Below are 20032 nucleotides of genomic sequence, written 5' to 3' on the forward strand. Positions count from 1 at the left end.
AAAAAACTTGGTTCTTTAGCTTGCCATCCTCAAGGGATGGATGCTTGGGTTGTTTCCAGTTCTCTGCTCCAGTTACAAAAAAACACAACCAGGGGACAACCTTGCTCATTTACCTTTGCTCGGTTCCTGCTCCCGGTGGTACAGTCTTAGACCCAGAGTTGTTGGCCTGTGTGTATACACACTGAAAACAGTTCTGGGAGTGTGTCCAACTGTTTCACCAGGCGGTCTCATCTGTGCTTCTACTCTTTCTTTCCATAACCTTGCTGTCTGTTTTTATAGGTTTATTTTTTCTTAGTACCATTTTCCCAAGTCTGATCAGGCTGTATTTTTGTTTGCTTTTGTTTTTAAGACAGGATCTCTCACAATGTAGTGCAGGCTGGCCTTATATGCACCACGTAGCCCAGGCTGGTCTCAAACTCTAGCAATCTGCCGGCCTCAGCCTTCTTAGTGCTGGAATTACAGGTGTTCTCCACGGGCCCAGCGGTGTGCCCCCTCCTTCCAGGGGTCCGAAACCAAGACCCCACGTGCCGGCCTACCCTCTTAGAATGTGCTGGACCTAGCCCTGCTCTGGGACCCGGACCTCCTCACTAGCCCGCCTACCCTTCACAGTGTCAGAAGTTGGTCCTTTAAAAGTTCACTTCTCCTCGAGGGCTCCTTCTTCAAGGGAGGCCCCGGCCCGCGTGGCCCAGGTCAGAAGACAGCCTGTAGGTTTGGGTATCCCTCTTCCCTCCCTTCCGGTCCCCATAGCTGTCTTGCAGGGTGGGGACAGATTCCTGGGTGAATTTGGTGTTCCGGGGCAGGCTGCTCCCGGGGCTCTGGCTCCCCCGCGCGACAACCATGGGAACTGCACGATCCCATGGGCGCCCCGCCATTCCGGGTCTGGTGAGTCTGGGGAGCAGCCGGAGGGCTCTCCATGCTCCCAGTAGCAATCGGCTGCGTCCTCCGCACTGAGTCCCTGCCCTGTTTTCTGAGATTCTCCTCCAAATCAATTTGCTTTCTGGCAAGAAAGTTTCCTCTTTGAGTCTGGTGACCCAGAGACTTGGGACAGCCTGCCTGAGCATACAACAGCTGCAGGGCTTACTGAGCTCGCCTTTGGAGAGTCACACAGAGGCTGCTATCAACTCCCCTCTGCTAGCCGTGTGTTGCTAGGCGAGCTGCTAACCTCTCTGAATCTTGCTGTCTCCACTGTAGAAATGGTGCTTCTGTGTAGCATTCGCTCCACGGGGTTGTCGAGGTGATTAAATGGGAGAGGTGGAGAGCAAGGACAGGCACCACCACCATACCGGGAACCCAGGGTCCACTGAGACTGTATTTCTAAATAACCCTATAAGAAAGCAGCAGCCACAGAGGAGGACACAGAGGGACAGAGAGAGGAGTGGTTTGTGCTGGGTAGCACAGTAGAGGGTGGCAGAGCTGTACAGGGCGCATGAAGGCAGGGAAACAGCGCTGGAGGCCAGGGTGGCCCTGGTCTCTGAGTTAGGACAGCACCCAGGGCCCTGAACACCTACTCGCTCCACCTCCTCGGGGCCTGGCACTCACGGGCAGTTTCTTCCCCTAGCATTGTTTATAACATCTGCCATCCAGACTTACAAAATATGATGGAAAAGTACAATGAATGTTCAAGCTTAAAATTTTTATTACAGTAAAAGACACCTTGCCGTGAATCCTCCTCAGTCTTTTATCCTAGCATTCTTGCCTCTTTCTGAAGCAGTTCTAAAGTTCTCTCTCATGAGGGTCTTTAAGGGTACTGTTGTGGCTGCAGGATGTCCTGAATCCGTCAAAATGTTTCCCTTTCATGGTCATTTTGACTTTGGGAAAGAGCTGGAAGTCACACAGCGCCAGATCTGGATGAGGACACAGCGCCCTGTTTTAGCGAGCCTGCCTTTCTGTTGGATCACATTGTGCAGCCAACATGCACCATAGCTTTGATGGGACTTTGTAAAGATGCTCAGGAAAGAGGACTTCCAGAACAGCTTCAGAAAGTGGGCACCAGAACAGCTGGGCAGGGCGGTGGGAGTTCAAGGCCAGCCTGAAACACAGAGCAAGACCCTGTCTCAAAAAGAAAAAAGGGCTGGGGATTTAGCTTAGTGGTTCTGTTGCCTGCCTCACAAGGGCAAGGACCCCAGTTTGATCCCCGGTACCAAACCAAACCGAACCAAACAAATGTGCCAAGAACTCTGGGATGTTTTCAAAATGAGGAGTGTTTTGAGGGGAATTAATGACAACGTACACTTCCTTGTAATAAATTTTAAAAAATTAAAAAAATTTTAATGCACATGGGATTTTTCCATCAGCCCTTATATTTTCTTACAAAGACAGAGGGCTTCTCCTCTGTGAGCTTCTCCCATGAGACCCCTTTAAGCAGAGGGGACACCAGGGCCATGTCTGGGGCCCACACGTGGGCACAGGACAAGCACATATCTTCCAACACACTGTCTGCCTGTGTGCACCTTCTGCCTGTTGCCAGAATATGCAGCGAGTGCTGGCTTTGCCACCTTCTTTTGACCATGAACTGTTCCTTCTCTGTGATGCCTCTCTGCCATGTCACCCTGCTGTGCAGCCAGCTGACTAAAAACTGAAACTTCTCTGAACTGTGAGCCAAATAAATCTTGCCTTCCAAAAAAAAAAAAGCAATGAATGAGTCATAGGGGCAGGGCAGCTTCGGAGGAGGGCCTGTGGGATTGTGGCTGTGCTGTCCTGATAGAGTCCTCCTGGCTGGCTTCTTGTCTTGGGGTCCAGAGGTCTGGGATCCCACTATCCCCAAATCTAGAGGCTGTAAGACCTGTAAACCTCAAATGCAAAGAAAAGACAGAAACATCCATGTGGGTCTGAAATATGACTTTTTCTGACCTGTTGAATGTGTCTTTAGGTTTGTTTGCGTCTTTGCAAACTCTTATGTTGTGTGTATGTGTTTTAGAGATTACTGGTATTGTGTTGTGGCCATGTTTCCTTACAGCCACAGGCGATCACATCAGTGCTGCCACGAGCACTGTTGGTCCCTGGCCTCCAGTGCCATCTGTGCTGAAATTCACCCATCCGCCCTCCCAGGGATGGGCTCACAGGTCGCCTCCAACTCCTGACAACCACAAAACAACACATCAACTAACATCCCCCCCATATGTCCCTCTGTGGGCCTGAAAGAAAATTCGGGGTGTCTATATGCAAGATCTGCATTGTGGGGTCACAGTCCCCTGGTGTAAATTTCTTCCTTCCTGTACACTGGTTTCCAGAATGACAGCCCCAGCCTACCTTGTGCACAGCTGGGATGCTGCAAATTGTCCACTGGCATTTGGCATCATTTGAGTCTCTGACTTTATTTTATTTGGTGGGGGGCTAGGGATAGAGGTCAGGGCCTTTACACTAAGTTACATCCTCAGTTCATTTTTCATTTTTTGGGACAGGGTCTTGGCTAAATTGATAAATTCCCCAGACTGGGCTTGATCTTGAGATCCTCCTGCCTCAATCTCTTAGAGTACTGGGATTACAGGCCTGCACCTAGGGGCTTGGCTATGGTTTTCTAATTAAAAAAAACAAAACAAAACAGTTTCATTGTTTAGGTGACAGCTCATTGTCATTTTAAGTTTTTTTCTTTTTTTTCTGATCACAAGTGACCCTGACCTCCTCTCCTGCCCTTGGCTGGTAGGCCCGTGGGGAGCTGCTTAAGGCCTGGGGGGGGTCTGACTTTTTGCTCCGGGGGGGTCTGGGGGACCAAGGCCATTGAGTCCCAGGTGGGCGGGGCTGCCGGGGCCTAGAGGCTGGGAGAGCTGGGGGGACTGCACAGGGGACCCTCGGGACTTTAGGGCACGCAGGTGAGGGCGGAAGAGGAGCCTGGGTCTGGAGCCAGCGGAGACGAGCCCGAGCCGCAGCCGAGGAGGCCGAGCAGCTGCCTTCCCAGGCAGTGGGGACCGCGGGGCGAGGGATGGAGGCGGCGCTGACCGGCGACACCCAGGGCCGTGAGTGTGCAGGGCTAGGGAGCGGGTGAGGCTGGCGGCGCGCGGACCCTGGCGGCGCGTCTGGGTGTTGCGGGAGCCCGGGGGCTGCGGAGAGGAGAGGAGAGGAGAAAGAAGATGGTGATAGCGTCCTCGCTGAGCCTTGCTGGAGCATGGCGACCTGAGCTGCCGCCCTGCAGGTGGGACCTGCCCGCATCTCCATTTTGCAGAGAAAAGCGGAGGAGGGGCGGCCAAGTGAAAGAGACGCTGAAGACCCAACTCCATCCCAGAGCCCGTGTCAGTGGTGGTGGTGGGCCCTGAAGCCTAGGAGAGGGGTGCTGTGCGGGCTCCAAGTGGGCTGAAGCCTCCTTCGCCAGCTCTCAGCCAGTTCGCTGTTGCCAGGGCTCTTGGAGTGGGCCCTGCATCCCGGGGACAGCAGCTGGTCTGGGGTGCTTTGGCTGCTCTGCGGGGGAGCAGGGGAGAGGCCCGCAGAGCCAGAGTCCCAGTAGTGAATCCTCCATCCTCCAGCCCTGACAGCTGAGCCCAGGGCTCCCCCAAAGTCCCCAGGGTACAATCACAGGGAGCAAGCAAAATGCTTCTTCTCCTTGAAGGATGGGGTTGGGGGTGGCCTGCTTATCACCTGCTGACCAATCCCAAGGGTCTCAGAGGAGCCTCAGGTTCAAAGAATGAGCAGCCGTGGTGCCTGGGAGCTCGGAGGGAACTGTGGGCAGAGGACACAGCCTGGGGAAAGGCTGTGGGCCGGAGAACGAAGCACACATTTCGGGGGCCTGGGATGGTGGAGAAGAGACAGGAGGTCTCTGAGCAGTGGCTGCTCACTCCCCTGGGGCCCCAGATCCTTTGCCAACACAAGCCAGGCTGCCCCCAGGCTTCAGCTGAGCTAGTGGGTGTCAGAATCCTGACATTGCCCTCCTGGAGTTTTACAGCCTAGGAAACTGAGACCTGAAAGAGGGATGTGCCTAGCTCCTGCTGCAGGAAACTAGCAAAGCTCTTTTGAACTTGGATTGGTGTGGTTTTCAGGCAAAAGGTTAAGGAAGGAAAAGCACGGGACAAACCAGGTGTACTGGCACACATGAGTAGTTTTAGCACTTTGGAGACTGAATCAGTAATGTCAAAAGTTTGAAATTGGGACCAGGGATTTAGCTCAGTGGTTCTGCTGCCTCCCTAGCAAGCACAGGGTCCTGAGTTCGATCCCCAGTACAAAAAAAAAAAAAAAAAAAGTTTGAAACCAGCCTGGGGCATTTCAGAGAGAATCTGTCTCAAAAAGGATTGGGGTTGGAGCTCAGTGGTAGAGTTCCCCTGGGTTTGAACCTCAGCACTGGGAGGAAAACCCAAAAACACAGGACACATGCTTGCTGCAGGGGGTTTGGAGCTGAGAGGGGCTCTTTTTGTTTGTCTTGTTTTGTTTTTTGAGACACTGTCTTGATTTGCAGCTCAGGCTAGGTTTGAACTTACTTTGCAGCCCAGCCTTGAACTTGTAGGGATCCTCCTGCTTCAGCCTCCCACACCCAGCTGAGTGGGGCTCTTTTAAAGCCTGCTGTGTTCAGAAGTTTCCCTCCTCACCTCCAGGTTAGGCAGGGCCACCAGTGGGAACTACTCCAGAAGGCCCCCTCCCCTGAAATGGGGCCCTGAAGCTGCTTCCTCTTGGAACCTCTTTCCTGCCTTTCCTTGAACTTCAATTTAGCTTTTCTAGGGGACTTGAAGGCCTCAACTGGGACAGCATCTGATGGTTCAAACCCCCATCCCAGGAGTTGAATGAGTTGCTTATTAATTCAACAGATATGTGCTGAGGCACGGATTCGGGAAAACTGCAGGTCACAAATCAGACAAAAGTCCCTCTTCTTGTGAGCTTGTGTAGAATGGAGCAAGTGCACAGCACGACTCTGTAAATAGAGTGTGTGCCATAGCATCTAGGGAAACACAGTGCGAGGGGAGGAGGGAGTGTGTGTCCCTGGTGTGGGCTCTGCTGCCTTGGGGGCCCCTATGTGAAGGAGGCTTCAACATCCCCAACTCTGTGGCCAACACATATTCCCGATGCAGTCTCCACAGTGCTAGTTACTCATGCGTGCCGCCACACCTGGTTTTTCCTGTGCTTTTCCTTTCTAACCCTTGACCTTGGAGTCAGAGTAGTATTCGTTTGGGGCCCTATTTCTTTTTCTTTTTTGGTAGTTGAGACTGACCTGGAACTCACTATGTAGCCCAGGCTGGTCTTGAACTCAGAGTGATCCTCTTGCCTCAGCCTCCCAAGTGCTGGAATTACAGGTCTGCACCACCACGCCCCACTGGGGTCCTATTTCTAATCATTATAATAACTCTCCTTCCCTTGCAAATGTGGAAATTGAAGCCCCAGATAAAGAACTAAGCTGAGGCGCACAGCCAGGAGGATGTGGTTCAGCATCACATGGGCCTGAGACACCAGGTTGTTTCTAGGAAACCTCAGATCCTCTTCTGCATCTGGAAAAGCAGGCAGCATCACAGCACTGTCACTTGGGTTGTCGTGGTCCTCTCTGCCAAGACCCTGGCCACCCGGCCCTGGGTACAGACATTCACAGTAGCCAAGCTGCAGGATGTGGGTCTGGCAGTCGTGAGGACGTGAGATGACCCACCCCGTAGAGACTGCAAAGGGCAGGCAGATGCTGGACATGGGTGCTCCTTGTGTCTGAGCCCTTCTGGCTACTCTGGCCTTGCTCCGGGCTGAAGCACAGGTAGCCTGGCTGGCTCCCCTGGAACCCAGTGATGGAGTAGCTGCTTCCTGACCCCCTTGCCAAAGCTGCTTTGGAGAAGTGTGGGGCTCCTTTCCCTCACCGTGCGCCCGCCTTCCACAGTGCTTCCCCTGGAGAGGCAGCTGCATGAGGCCGCCTGGCGGAACCAGGTTGGAAGGATGAAGGAGCTGATTGCAAGAAGGGTTAACGTCAGGGCCCGAAACCATGTAAGTCACGGCTCCCACGCGGGTAAGGCCCTGTGGCCCATCTGAAAGGCACACTTGAGGGGCAAAGGCTGGGGCCTGTGGGGGACCCAGGGGCTGGGGACCAAGAAAAGCCGGAATCTGGGACTCAGCAAGTGTGGCAGCAGCATGGCTCAGCCCCCCCCAGACAACCACGGGAGGGAAGCTTAGTGAGCCCAGGCTGCTCCCCAAGACCGGGGAAGTTTCTGGGGGCAGGGGCTGCAGCTCAACTAGGGAAGGGGGCAGAAGATCTCTCAGCTAGAAGGAGAAGCCATTGCTTCTGGGGGGTGGGGCACTGGGGCTAGGCGTGGTCAGGGACTTCCTGGGGGCTGTGCCTTCAGGGCTCTGAGGCAGCAGAGGCTGTGCTGGCTGGGGTGACAGGATGGGGTGTGGGAGGGAGCAGGGACTTCTGAGCCTGTTTGGGGCTGGCAGTAGGGACAGGAGCTCTGGATGTGTTGGCTGGATTGAGTTCAGAGCACAGTGCACCGGTTTGCTGGTGGCTCCTGCATACCCTGGAGAGGCCAGGAGGGCAGGAAGTATCAGCTCCGTGCTGCTCTACTTGTAGCCCAGGGAGACACAGCAGGAGACGAGGGTCACCTTAGGTCACACAGTGGCTGTTGGGGGCTGAAGCCTTGGTCTCTACTGGAAGCATCTGCTAGAAAGCACAGCCCTGAAGGACGACAGGGTACGGACACCACATTCGTTCCTTCATTCACACGCTCATAGCTCTGGCGTTGCCTCCATGTGCTTGGTGCCCAGCACTGCACCACTGGCTGGGGACAGAACAGCCCCTCACATGTGGTCTCTGCCCCGCTGGTGGCCTGGCTGTGGGGATGGACAATAAGCAGAGAGTCTCATAGTGCATTGTCACAGGATGACATGGAAGGGCCAGAGCCTCCAGGCAGCCCCAGGAGAAAGGCTGTGGCCAGGCAGAAGGAACAGCGTGGGCCGTGGCCCCGAGGGAGAAGGAACAGTGGGTGGAGTAGGGATGAGACACAGAGAATCAGTTTCCTTCTATTGATTGCTCCTAAGCTGACAAGTATGGAGAGCAGAAGCAGGCTGGCTTCCTCTCTGGTCACTCAGATGTGGCAAGGACCAGTGGCCATGACAAATGAATAGAGAGGTTGAAGACAGGGTGGGCAGTCAGCTTCTCAGGTGTCCTTTGGGGACTTGGAAAATAATCGTAGGACACAGGTGGCTGCCAGGCAGGAATAAAGATGTATAGGCAGGAAGTTGTCCGGCACTCGTTTTTTTTTTTTTTTTTTTTTTTTTTTTTTTGGTGGTGGTACTGCGGGTTGAACCAGGGCCTTTGCATTGAGCTACATCCTCAGCCCTTTTTATTTTTATTTTGACAAAGGGTGTCACTGAATTGCCTAGGCTGGGGTCCAACTTGTGATCTTCTTGCTTCAGCACAGGTGGGAGCCATGGTGGGCAGTGCCAGGCCAGGCAGATCCTCAAAAGACCTGGGTCGAGCTGCCTGTCCCAAGGGCAGAGGCCCTGCCAGCCTGCAGGCCAGCTGTACAGACAGCCATGTGGTGGGAGGGTGTGGGTGGAGGGCCGTAGTGGGGGCAATGACGCGGTCTCTGTCCCTTCCGCAGGTGGGCAGAGTGGCCCTGCACTGGGCCGCAAGTGCAGGTCACGAGCAGGCCGTGCGGCTGCTCCTGGAACACGGGGCTGCTGTGGACGATGCAGATGCGGTAGGTGGCTCGCAGAGGCCTGTGTGTGTGGGTGTGTGTCTGTCTGTCTGTCTGTGTCCAGACAGGGTAGAGGTGCCCGAGGTCTCTGGGCCTATGAGCCAGTCATTGAGACTCCCTGGTACACAGGTGCCAGGCGCCGGCTGGCGGAGAGTCAGTCATCAAGGGCCAGGGATGTCGCGCTGATCCTGCTTTTCCCTGGAGTGGTAATAGAAAGCCCTCTGTGAGCAGGGCCTCTCCGTTCTGAGAGCCCTTCCAGTTCCTTGTGGTATCCTGTGAGCAAAGAGCACTATGGACTTGCGGCATGGGTAATGGGGTGGATGGATAAAGGCCTGGCAGGGAAAGTCACCAGGAGCAAGGTCTGTCCTGATTGATAGGCCACAGGCCGTCCGGGCCAACACTGAACCATGACCGGCACAGAGATCTTCGTACTGAACAAATCTTGGACAGAGTGAGCACTGAAGACAGGGTCTGCAGCATCAGCTCTGTCAGCCAGGCACTGAGGTACACACCTGTGATCCCAGCTTTCTGGGAGGCTGAGTCAGGAAGATTCTAAATTTGAGCCCAGCCTGGACAGTTTAGGAAGATCTTGTCTCAGTGCAAAGTCTCTGAGTTTTATCCTCAGTATTGGAAAAGGAAAAAAAAATTGGCTCTACAGGTTTGGGGAAAAGGCTTAATTTGACAGTGATATTTGATAAAGATACATTTTAAAAATCTTGGGCTGGGGGTGAAGAGATGAAGACTGAGCAACTGCACTGCCGACTTCAAGCAGCAGTGGACTTCACACAGAACCTGGGAGCAGGAGAGTCTCTTCTCTCATCCCTCTCCTGGTTACGAGTCACAGGAACTTTTCTTCAGTGAGATGTTTTTGATCTTCAGCTACAGTTTTTGTCCTTGTCAACAATCTTTTCATTCACCACATGATGGCTAGCAATGTTACCAACAAGACAGAGACTCGCTCTGTGGATTTCTGTGTGTTCACTGGAAATCTCAACACTCTTGAGGTAGAGAAATCCCACGTGGAGGCCATGTTCCCCGAGTACGGCAAAACTGTGGGTTGCTCCGTTCAAAAAGGCTTTGCTTTTGTCCGGTACGTTCATGAGAGAAATGCCCGGGCTGCTGCGGCACGGGAGGATGGTGGAATGATTGCCGCCCAGGTTTTAGATACTAACCTGGCTGCAGACCCAAAAGTGAACAGAGGAAAAGCAGGTGAAATGATCCGAAGCAGAGACGTACGGGTCAGTACCAGAACACCCCTCTCCGTCCCCTATACTCGACTCCTCTTCTGACTTGGACTATGACTTTCTTTCTTTTTTTGGTACTGGGGATTGAACTCGGGTCCTTGCGCTTACAAGGCAGGCCACCGAACCGCTGAGCTAGATCCCCGGCTGGACTATGATTTTCAACGTGATTATCATGACAGGATGTGCAGTTACCCACCACGTGTTCTCCTGTTGCTCTGGCTGTAGTGCCCTCAGCACGCCAGCGTGTAACAGGAAACACCTCATGAAGGGCAAAATCGGCTTCGATTCTAAGAGTGGACTATGGGGATCTTCTTCCGAGTCTGCAGAGTTGAAAGGTGATGACCTTCAGGCCATTAAGAAGGAGCTGACCCAGATAAAGCAAAACGTGGACTCTTTACTGGAAAGCCTGGAGAAAGCTGAAAAGGTGCAGAGCAAACGAGCTGTAGAGATGAAGCATGATAAGTCAGAAGAGGAGCAGACCAGCACCTCCCGAAGAAAGGCGAGACCCATGTGAAGATGGAGCCCGACGGCGCTGCAGACCGCTCTGCTGAGGAGAGACCGAGGAAGGAGAGGATGACAGAGACAGTGCCGATGGTGAGGATGACTCTTGAGCGTATGGTGGGGTGTACAAGTCTTGTCCCATTCTTTCTTTCTCTTCGGTACCGGGGATTGAACTTGGGTCCTTGTGCTTGTAAGGCAGGCGGCTGCACCACTGAGCTAAATCCCCAGCCTGTCCCATTATTTCTTTACCTAGGCTCTTGTCTAAGGTCAAAAATTGACCAGATCCTTTCCCTTAGTGGCCTTCAGCACATGCTCACTGTTCTTTGTTCTTCCCATGGTCATAATTGCCCTGCGCCTGGCCCCATTTTCCCTTCCTTTGACGCTCCTAGTGGTCTTGTTGTCTTATCCTGTAATTTTGCTTTTTAATTTTGATGCCGCTTTACGACTTAACAATAAAAGGTTGAACAGTTTTCATCAGCTGTCTCCACCATAATTTCTCCTGCTGCAGGGAGTACAGTTATTTCCGTTCATGCATGGTTTCAGAAGTTGCTTCCCTAACTGCAAAGGCAATTTCATGTAGTTGTAGCATCTAGAGAGCAGCTCTGAGTTAGAAGTACGTGTGTTTCCCCACATCAAGTACTCTGTGGGGAAATGTGTAACCATGTATTTTTGGATTAACAATGAGAGTTGGCAAGTCAAATTGATCCCCTAGAAAAATTTGTGTGATAGTCTTTTTTTGTTTTCTGAAATTGATGCTTTGGGTTATTTTTGTGAACAGCCTGATGTATGGGATTTTTTTCTCAAACTAAACAAATCCTTATTAAAGCAGGAAAAAAAATCTTGGGCTGGGATTTTAGCTCATTGGTGCTGTGCCTGCTTGTCAAGCACAAGGGCCTGAGTTTGATCCCCTGAACAACAACAAAAAATCTAAATTTAGGCCTGGGAGAGTATAACTCAATGGCAGAGAGCTTGTCTAGCATGTATGAGGCCCTGGATTTGATCTCCAGCGCTACACACACACATACACACACCATCTAAATTAAAAAATTTTTTTTCAGTACTGGGGATTGAACTCAGCAGTTTTTTTTTTTTTTTTTTGGTATGAGGGATTGAACTCAGGATCTTGTGCTTGCAAGGCAGGTGGCAGAACCACTGAGCTAAAACTCTGGCCCTCAGAGCCTTTTGATTGAGCTATATCCCCATTTCTCTTTATTTTAAGGCAGGGCCTATTAAATCCTTAAATTACCCAGGCTGGGCTCAAATTTGCCATTCTCCTGCCTCAGCCTCCCAAATGCACTGCCACACACAGCTTCTAATTTTTAAAAAACTTATAAACTCCTGGCATAGACTTAGTTGCTCATGAAAATATTTTTTATTCTGGCTTCTCCCTGCTCCAGGGTCCCACCATGAGAAGGGCTTGATTACTAATTGTGGTTGGGATGGGGCAACAAGGCCCACCTCCGTGCAACCCCACACCATCTGCCAGGAGAGACCCAAGAGTGGTGGGGGTGGGGCTGCCCAAGGTGGCCAGCTCCTCCATGGCTGAGGTCACAGTGGAGCAAGAGGACCGCTAATGAACTTCTAATGAAGTTCGGGTGCTGCAGACCACAGCCATCACCTCCAGAATGTTCTGAGGGTGATTTCAACAATGATTCTCAGCCAAGCGTGATGGTGCAGGCCTGAGACTCCAGCACTACGGAGGCTGAAGCAGAAGGATCACTCCAAGTTTGAGGCCATCCTGGGCTACAGAGTGAGTTCAAGGCCAGTGTGTCTCAAAAAAATCAAACCAAGGCTGGGGATTTAGCTCAGGGGTGCCGACACCTGCCTTGCAAACTTACTGAGTTTGATCCCCGGTACCAAAAAATAAAAAGCAAAACAAAAAAACAAAACAAAACAAAGAATCTCAGACCAGGGCAAGGTCTTTACCAGTCAGAAAGTATAGACAATGTCATGTGCTTTCCTTTTCTATTTGTTTCTTGTTTCGGTGCTGGGGATAGAATCCAAGGTCTCCTGCAGGCCAGGCAAATGCTCAACCATTGAGCCACACCCAAGATCTGTAGCATGTTTCTCACAAAGTTTATTTGCAAAGAATAGATTCTGAAATCGATTCCTTCAAATGTCTTGCTTTAACATGATCTTTCCTTATGAAATGGTGATGATGCCAGCTATTTTTTTTGGGGGGGGTGTTTGGGCTATCAAACTTGGGACCTTTCTCTTGCAAGGCAGGTGGCGGAACCACTGAGTTAAATCCCTGGCCCAGATGGCAGCTATTTTATCCTTAGGAAAATCTGCAATTGTCTGTCATTCTCTATTAATCAAACAACTTAATGGTGTTTAGATTCCTAGGGCTTGGGGCTATCATGATTTTTCTTGGCCTCTGGGACACAGGGCCCAGGCCCCGCCTTCTCACCTCCCCCCACTTCCTGTCTCCTCTACCCCAGTTTGGAATGAACGCGCTTCTCCTGTCTGCCTGGTTCGGTCACTTGCAGGTCCTCCAGATCCTGGTTAATTCCGGGGCCAAGATCCACTGTGAGAACAAGGTAAGGAATCAGCCGGAAGTCCTGGCCCCTCCGTTCCCCCTGTCCCGAATGCACAGGTCTGTACCACTGTACCCTGCTCCTGCTCCCCACCTCTGTCTCTGCCCTCTGACTTACCTGCCCTCTGAGAACCCTTGTCAACCCTGCGGTGCTAAGCCCCGTGATACTGCCTTTCCCTCTGCTTCCCTGGGCTGGGACAGCAGCAGGACACCCTGTGTGTACAGCTCTGCCATGTTGGGACGCTGCCCAGCTCTCCATCCAGCCTTCTGGTTAACAAAAGAGAAATCCGCATAATGCCCAGTAGGTCTCCTGTGTCCGCCTGCCAGGCTTTGCTCCCACTCCCTGCTCAGTGTGATAGGGTACAAGAGGCAAGACTCCATTTACCAACCCTAGTACACTGAGTTACTGTATCATTCCGAGCCTCATTTTCCTGTAAATGGGGTACTCATAACTGCCTCAGGGCACTGGGAGAATGCGGTGCTGTGTGTAGTGTCTGGGCTGAGCGCTGGTGCCTTAGGGAGCCTGGTATCCCCTGCTGTTCAGTGGGGAGCGTGCAGTCTGAGTGAGTAGGCACTAGCAAGTCACAGTGCCTGGGACGCTTCCACTGGTGTCTTTTTTTGGGGGGTGCTGTTCTGAGACAGACTCTCACTATGTTGTTCAGGCTGGCCTGGAACTTCCTACGTAGCCAGGCTAGCTAACTATGGTGATCCTCCTGCCTCAGCCTCCTGAGTGCTGGGATGATAGGTATGCACCATGTCTTGTCCTATAAAGTTTTAAAATTACTTTTTAATTTATAAAATACTTTCCCTACAGGCAATCTTCAAGTCCCTGCTGAGGCAGTCAGGATTATTGTCCTAGTTGGACCTGGGCAGAGAGCGAGGCTCAGCGAGGAGAAGGCACCGGGCCCAAGGGCACAGAGCGGAGGGGTGGGACGGAGCTGGGCTTTTTATCTTGGCCCGGTCCTCCTGTGCAGTGTTGTGTGTGGAGCGTGGCCTGGGGGAGGGAGTGTGTCCATGACAGGGGCCTCCCTTCGTAAACCGCAGGGGCCCCCACCCTGGGCTTGTTTCCAGGACGGTCTGGCCTTACTGCACTGCGCAGCCCTGAGAGGCCACATGCCTGTGCTGGCGTTCACGATGGAAGACCTGGAAGGTGTGGCCCTGGACCACGGAGACAAAGTGAGGCTTCCCCCTTGGCTGGGCCCTGGGCCACTCGCGCATGCCTGGAGGGTATCCTCTGGTTGCGCATGCGCAGACTGACTGTCTGGAGGGCGAGGTTATGGCACAGACGGGGATGAAAGCCCTGCAAGATCAAAGTGCCTGCGAGAAGACCTGACTGAGGACCAGCCAGGTTGGAGAAGGAGCATTGCTTTCTGCCTCTTGGGAAGTGGCATGTGGTGAAGAAACTGGATTTGGGGATCAGACAGGGCTGGGAGCACCGCTGGAGCCTGGGGTGTGGGGAAGGGCTCTGTGGCTGGGAATCAGTCTGCGGGGAAGGCCAGAGGGGTTTGATACCCTCATGGAGATGTTCATCCCCACCTCAGAAACTCTGTCAATCAGGAGGCAGCGAGTAAGGGCACCCTCCAAATGGCTGTTTTGGGAAGTAGAGTCTGGGCTTTCCAGCAGCAGGGTGTTTGGGAAGAGGGCAACGTGGGGAGAGTGTCTGAGGCTGGTGAGCCCATGGCTGTGGAGAAACGGACTGGGAGGGCAGGGCGTGTGCCACTGGTAGGGCAAGGAGGGCTTACTGGCCTTCACTTCCTGGCCAGCTGGGCAGGACGGCATTTCACAGGGCTGCTGAGCATGGACATTTGGAGGCTGTGGACTTCCTCGTGGGCTCAGGCTGTGACCACAGTGTCAAAGACAAGGTACTGAGACCGGGAGGCTCTGCCCTCCTGACTAGGATGCAGAAATCCTTGCCACTTTTATGGCACTGCTATCTTGCTTGTGCCTACTTCTGACTGCAGCTGTGCTGGAGGGGCGGGGGCCTGACCAGGGGTATGTGATGTTCCCAACAGGGGCTGTAGCTGATAGCACGGAGACGTCCAAGATGTAGGTTTTCTACACAGGAAATCCATACCATGAGCCTAGGAAAGACCTGGACTGGATCAACTTGTGGCGATCCTCCTGCCTCAGCCTCCTGAGTGCTGGGATGACAGGTGTGCCACCACCATGCCTGGCAAAGAAAGGTGTATTTTGGCTCATGGTTAGGAGGTTTCAGTCCATGGGAAGCTGGCCCCACTGCTTTTAGGTCCGTGGTGAGGCACAGGATGGCAGAAGGGAATGGGGAAGGAGGGCAGCTTACCCCATGCAAGAATCCCCTTCTTGGGCATGTCATCCTTCTATGAGGTCCCACTGTCTAGGTTTCATCACCTCCCATCAGCCCATTAGCTTATGAACCCACTGATGGGTTGGTCCTCATGAGCCAGTCATGCCCCTGAAGTTCCCAACATGGAATGTTGCTGCTCTGGTGACCAAGCCTAAAGGCACATGAGCCTTTTGGGGGGCATTTTTCTTCCATTAAATTTATTGGTACATTTTAGGTATACAACACAGTTACATTAATTATTGGGATCTTGTACCTTTACATGACAGGTCTTGGTTCTTGTTTTTTTTCCATACCCTTCCCCTCCCTTCACCCCTTGTACTCTTCTGTATTTACAAAGGCTTTATTTCCATTTTTTCCTTTTCTAATATTTTTCTTTTCCCTTCTTTCCTTTCCCCTACCCCTTCCACTTCCCCTACTCCTTTAGACCTTTTCTTCCTATTTCACATAATCAGTTATACATATCGATCCTTATTTACACTTTTAGTTTTTCATACCAGAGAAACTATTCTGTATTTACATATGTGTGTGTCCTCTTTATTTCACTTAAGAGTATGGCCTCAATGTGCATCCACTTAGCTATAATGTCTCTAGTTTCTCATTCTTTATGGCTGAGTAGTACGCCATTTAATAAAAATACCACATCTTCTTTATTCAGTCTCCAGTTGATGGGAAATTGGGCTGTATCCAAGTTTTAGCTATTACAAACTGTGCCACTATAAACATGGTTGAGCATATATCACTGTGGTAGGATTCTTTTAAATCTTTTGGGAAAATACTCAGCAGAGGAATAGCTGGGTCAAATGGAACCTCTAATCTTAGTTGTTTGAGGTATCTCCATACTGATTTCCACAGTGGTTGCACCAGTCTGCACTCCCTCCAACAACGGAGAAGGGTTCCTATCTCCCCACAGTTGGAGGACATTTTAGATCTGAGCACACCGGGAAGATCTGGGGTCCCTGAGGAGGGACACTTTGGGAGGGCACGTGGAAAGAAGGGTCTGTTTTCTTTCGTTTGTTTTTTTCTTTTATTGAGTTTATTGGTACATTTTAGGTATACAGTACAGTTACATTCATCATTGGGATCTTGTACCTTTACATGACAGGTCTTGGTTCTCATTTTTTCCCTTGTCCCTGCCCTACCTTCACTCCCTCCCCCCTCCCCATTTACAAACACTTCGTTTCCATTTTTTCATTTTCTCATATTTTTCCCCTTATTACCTTTCCCCTACCCTTCCCACTTTCCCTACACCTTTAGCCCTTTTCTTCCCATTTCACAATGTCAGTTATCTCATCAGGCTGTCATGTACTATTATAGTTTATTCACACCAGAGAAACTATTCGGTATTTACACATGAGGTCTGTTTTATTTTGAAAGTAACTTGTCTTTCTTGCAGTATGAGGAAAGAGGGACCTGGGCTTACCTTGGAAGAGCTGCTTGTAGTTTTGGGAACAGTGCTTGGGGGCAGGGTGGTGTTGCCCAGTGTGCAAGGTGCTGTTTGTCACTGGATTGCTCTGTGAGCCCGGACATGTCATTTTTGCTCCCTGGGCCCCAGCTTTATGGTCTATAAAATGAGAGTAAGGCCAGTGTGGTCTGAGAGGCTCTGTGCTTCTGGGGCTCCTGGTCTGCTGGCTCTGAGGCGTGACCCTCCTGCAGGAGGGGAACACAGCGCTTCATCTCGCTGCTGGCCGGGGCCACATGGCTGTGCTGCAGAGACTCGTGGACATCGGGCTGGACCTGGAGGAGCAGAATGTGGTGAGTCGACAGCCTCCGGGGGAGCTCCTTGCCTTTGAGGAACCCCACCTGTGGAGTGGTCTGGTTTTCCCTGGCTGAGGTCTTGGAGCTGGGATGTTGAGGTTGTGGTCTCAGCCTGATGCCTGTAGGCAAAGATCACGAGCAACCAGAACTTGAGCTGAGTGGCTGCAGGGTGCAGGACGAATGTCCCACCGGGGAGGGTGTGAGGGCCCAGGTCAGCCAGGGAGTAGAGGAGAGCGGAGCTGGGAGGACAGGAGAGCATGGAGAGCCAGGGCAGGAGCTTGGCACACAGGGGTGCCCTCACCTGTCTCTTCTCACACCTTTCCCATGTGTTTCAGGAAGGCCTCACGGCCCTGCATGTGGCTGCTGAGGGAACCCACCCAGATTGCGTGCAGTGCCTGCTTGAGGCGGGGAGCTGTGTGAATGCCCTTACCCAGGTAGGCACACCTCCCGGGGCACATGTCTGTCCAGGCTGCGGAGCCGTGGCTCAAAGAAGCAGCCACAGTGGCTACTGAGCATTCCTGAGCAGAGCCTTTGAGGCTGCAGAACCACACTTTGTGTGGGCTTCTGCACTGCTGAGCTCTGTGATCTTAGGCACGTTGCTTACCCTCTCTGAGCCTTGTTTCCCAACTATAAAGTGGGATAATGTATGCTCGCTTTTTCACATTGCTATGGGGATTAAATACCCTGCACAGTGTTGCACATAGTTGGGAGTCAGCACCTGTTTGCTTATCCCTCCTCCCCCGTAGTTCTAGCTGATCTGGAACTCACCCTCCAGAGTGCTAGGTCATAGGCTGCATCCCACACATGGCTCCATGTGGTTTTTTAGTTTTTTGGTATATGTTTGCAATACATGTTCCTGTCTTTTTATTATCGGGCTCTTAGAAGTTCACAAAGCCCCTCTTAACTGTTACCTTGGGAGATGTCACCTCATTTTGTAGATGAGGAAACTGAAGCTTAGAAGGCTTTTCTCATAACTAGGAATAAGCGAAGCTGAGTCTCAAATTCCTCATCTCTGGACTCCAGAGCTTCTTCCCACAGACAGGAGTGTTCCCAGACACTGGGACAGGATAGGGCAGCTGCACCCAGAAAGGGCTTTTACTACTTCATCTTTTGGCAGAGAAGTAGAGGGGCAAGCGAGAGGGGCAGAACAGACAAAATGAAGCTAGGAGTGATGGGGCAGGTCTGTGGCCCCAGTGCTCTGGGAGGCTGAGGCAGGAGGACTGCAAGTTGTAGCTCAGCCTGGGCAATTTAGTAACTTAGTGAGACCCTGTCTGAAAATAAATAAATTAATTGATTAATTAAAAAAAAAAGACTGGGGAGATAGCTGTTTGTGAAGGCCCTGTGTTTGATCCCCCATTACTGGAAGAAAGGGAGGAAGGGAAGAAAAAAAAGAAAGAGGCAAAACATGAAGGTGGCTTTGCTTTTTAACAATCACTCTCATGATAAATAACCCAGGCCTGTGAGGACGATCTCTTAGCCACCTATGGGCCCCCACCTCCCAAGGCCACACAGCAGCAATTAAATTCCAATGTGAGCTTTGCAGGGGGGCGGGCAGCCCAAACCAGAGCCCCAGAAATGTGAATAGTGCTGTGTAAGTCACAAAGCTTGTGGTCTGCAGAACTTCACTGGTGGTATGGGCACTACCACTCCAGGAGGCTGTAGGGGTCACCAAGGTCCGGAGAGGGGCAGGAGTGCCCAGCTCATGCCCTTGCATTGGTGTGGCATTGCTCTTGGGGGTGAGGCTTTTTGCTGTGCCCAGCCCTGTATGGGTCCCTCACAGGAACAGTTGGGAGATGTGGGGTGTGTTTGGGTGGCCCTGGTGGGGCTGCAGCAGTGCACTTCACTGGGCCTCATGCTGGAGCTGACACCTCAGAGTGTTATGCAGTGGGGTCTCCAAGGAGGGCACAAGTCCTATGTGACTGCATTTCCCCTTGGCAGGTGGACCGACTGAGAGATGGGACTTTGGACTAGTGACTAACTATCCATCATCTTGGGTTCCTCATAATTGTCCTGCTTTAAAATGGAAAGTCTCACCTGGGTGTGGTGGCATATGCCTGTAACCCTGGCACTTGGGAGACTGAGGCAGGAGGATTGTTGAGGCCAGCCTGGGCTACATAGTAAGTTCAAGGCCAGCCTGAGCAGCATAGCAAGACTCTGTCTCTAAAAACCACCATCAACAACAGAAAAGAAATCTTATGTTTCAGTGATCCCTAGCCTGGCACACTGGGACCACTGGTCATCCCTGGGTCCAGGGTGGGTCCCCTGAAGCAGAGCACTTGGATGTCACCCCCATCAAGCCCTAGTCTTCAGCCTGCAGCCGCTGCCTGCCCTCACTGATGCCTGCCCTACCTGCGCAGGGTGCCAGCTGGCATGTGTCTGTGGGCCTGGCCAGTCTGAGTTACCCTCCTTTCTGAAACCCTCTCCTCATTCTATACTCTGCTGCTTGCCTGCCAGGGAGGTGGCAGATTGTGGTCTACACCCCAGTCTGACATGAGCTGAGGAAAAGGCTGGGGTCACGGTGGGCCCCAGGCCTGGGAAGGTCATGATTTTCCCAGCCCCAGGGCCTCCTGAGGAGCCCACAGTGGCGGGACAGCCCACGGGTCCCTGTGACCTTGCACTTGTGTCTCTTTTCTGCTAGAAGAAGATGAGCTGCCTCCACTACGCTGCCCTCAGGGGCTCTGAGGCTGTGTGCCAGGCCCTCATCCACGCAGGAGGCTGCACCAATGTGGCTGACTACGTAAGTGCAGTGCCCGGACTGCAGGATGCCCCTCGCAGGGCTCCCAGCACTTTGGGTCCCTGGGATGGGGTGGGGCCAGGACGGGGAACTGGTGGCACTCAGGGGAGTCAGAGCCAGGCTTGCACTCTCTCCCAGCTGAGTTACCTGCATGTTCTCCGCTCATTTAGGTAGCAGATCTTGGCAGTAATCTTTTGCATAACCAGTCTGGCCCCTTAGTTGTTAATTTTTTCCAATTAGGATACATTGGAAAGCTGCTTTGACCTCCCTGCCTTGTGTAGGAATTACAGAAATTATTATTCTTTCCATTATAGAAATTAAGACATGTCTTTTTTTTTTTTTTTTTTTTTTTTT

General features: G+C 52.1%; 1 protein-coding gene across 4 annotated transcripts in view; it reads left to right on the forward strand.

The window, feature by feature from the left end:
- Window positions 1-3774: 3774 nt before the first annotated feature.
- Ankdd1a (ankyrin repeat and death domain containing 1A) overlaps window positions 3775-20032 on the forward strand; it is a 28941-nt gene continuing 12683 nt past the window's right edge. For 2 of the 4 annotated variants that reach the window (XM_033756137.1, XM_019210169.2), the window contains exons 1-9: window positions 3775-3953; window positions 6773-6876; window positions 8490-8588; window positions 12772-12870; window positions 13938-14042; window positions 14630-14728; window positions 16843-16941; window positions 17280-17378; window positions 19583-19681. In XM_033756137.1, the coding sequence (XP_033612028.1) occupies window positions 3920-3953; window positions 6773-6876; window positions 8490-8588; window positions 12772-12870; window positions 13938-14042; window positions 14630-14728; window positions 16843-16941; window positions 17280-17378; window positions 19583-19681 (837 nt within the window). In that variant the 5' untranslated portion in view covers window positions 3775-3919. Of the gene's footprint in view, window positions 3954-6772; window positions 6877-8489; window positions 8589-12771; window positions 12871-13910; window positions 14043-14629; window positions 14729-16842; window positions 16942-17279; window positions 17379-19582; window positions 19682-20032 lie in introns of all 4 variants that reach the window. The other 2 variants (XM_010641159.3, XM_033756138.1) reach the window with 1 other exon arrangement.

This window comes from Fukomys damarensis, unplaced genomic scaffold (assembly GCF_012274545.1).
Source record: "Fukomys damarensis isolate Sample0158 unplaced genomic scaffold, DMR_v1.0_HiC HiC_scaffold_25, whole genome shotgun sequence".
Lineage (NCBI taxonomy): Eukaryota > Metazoa > Chordata > Mammalia > Rodentia > Bathyergidae > Fukomys > Fukomys damarensis.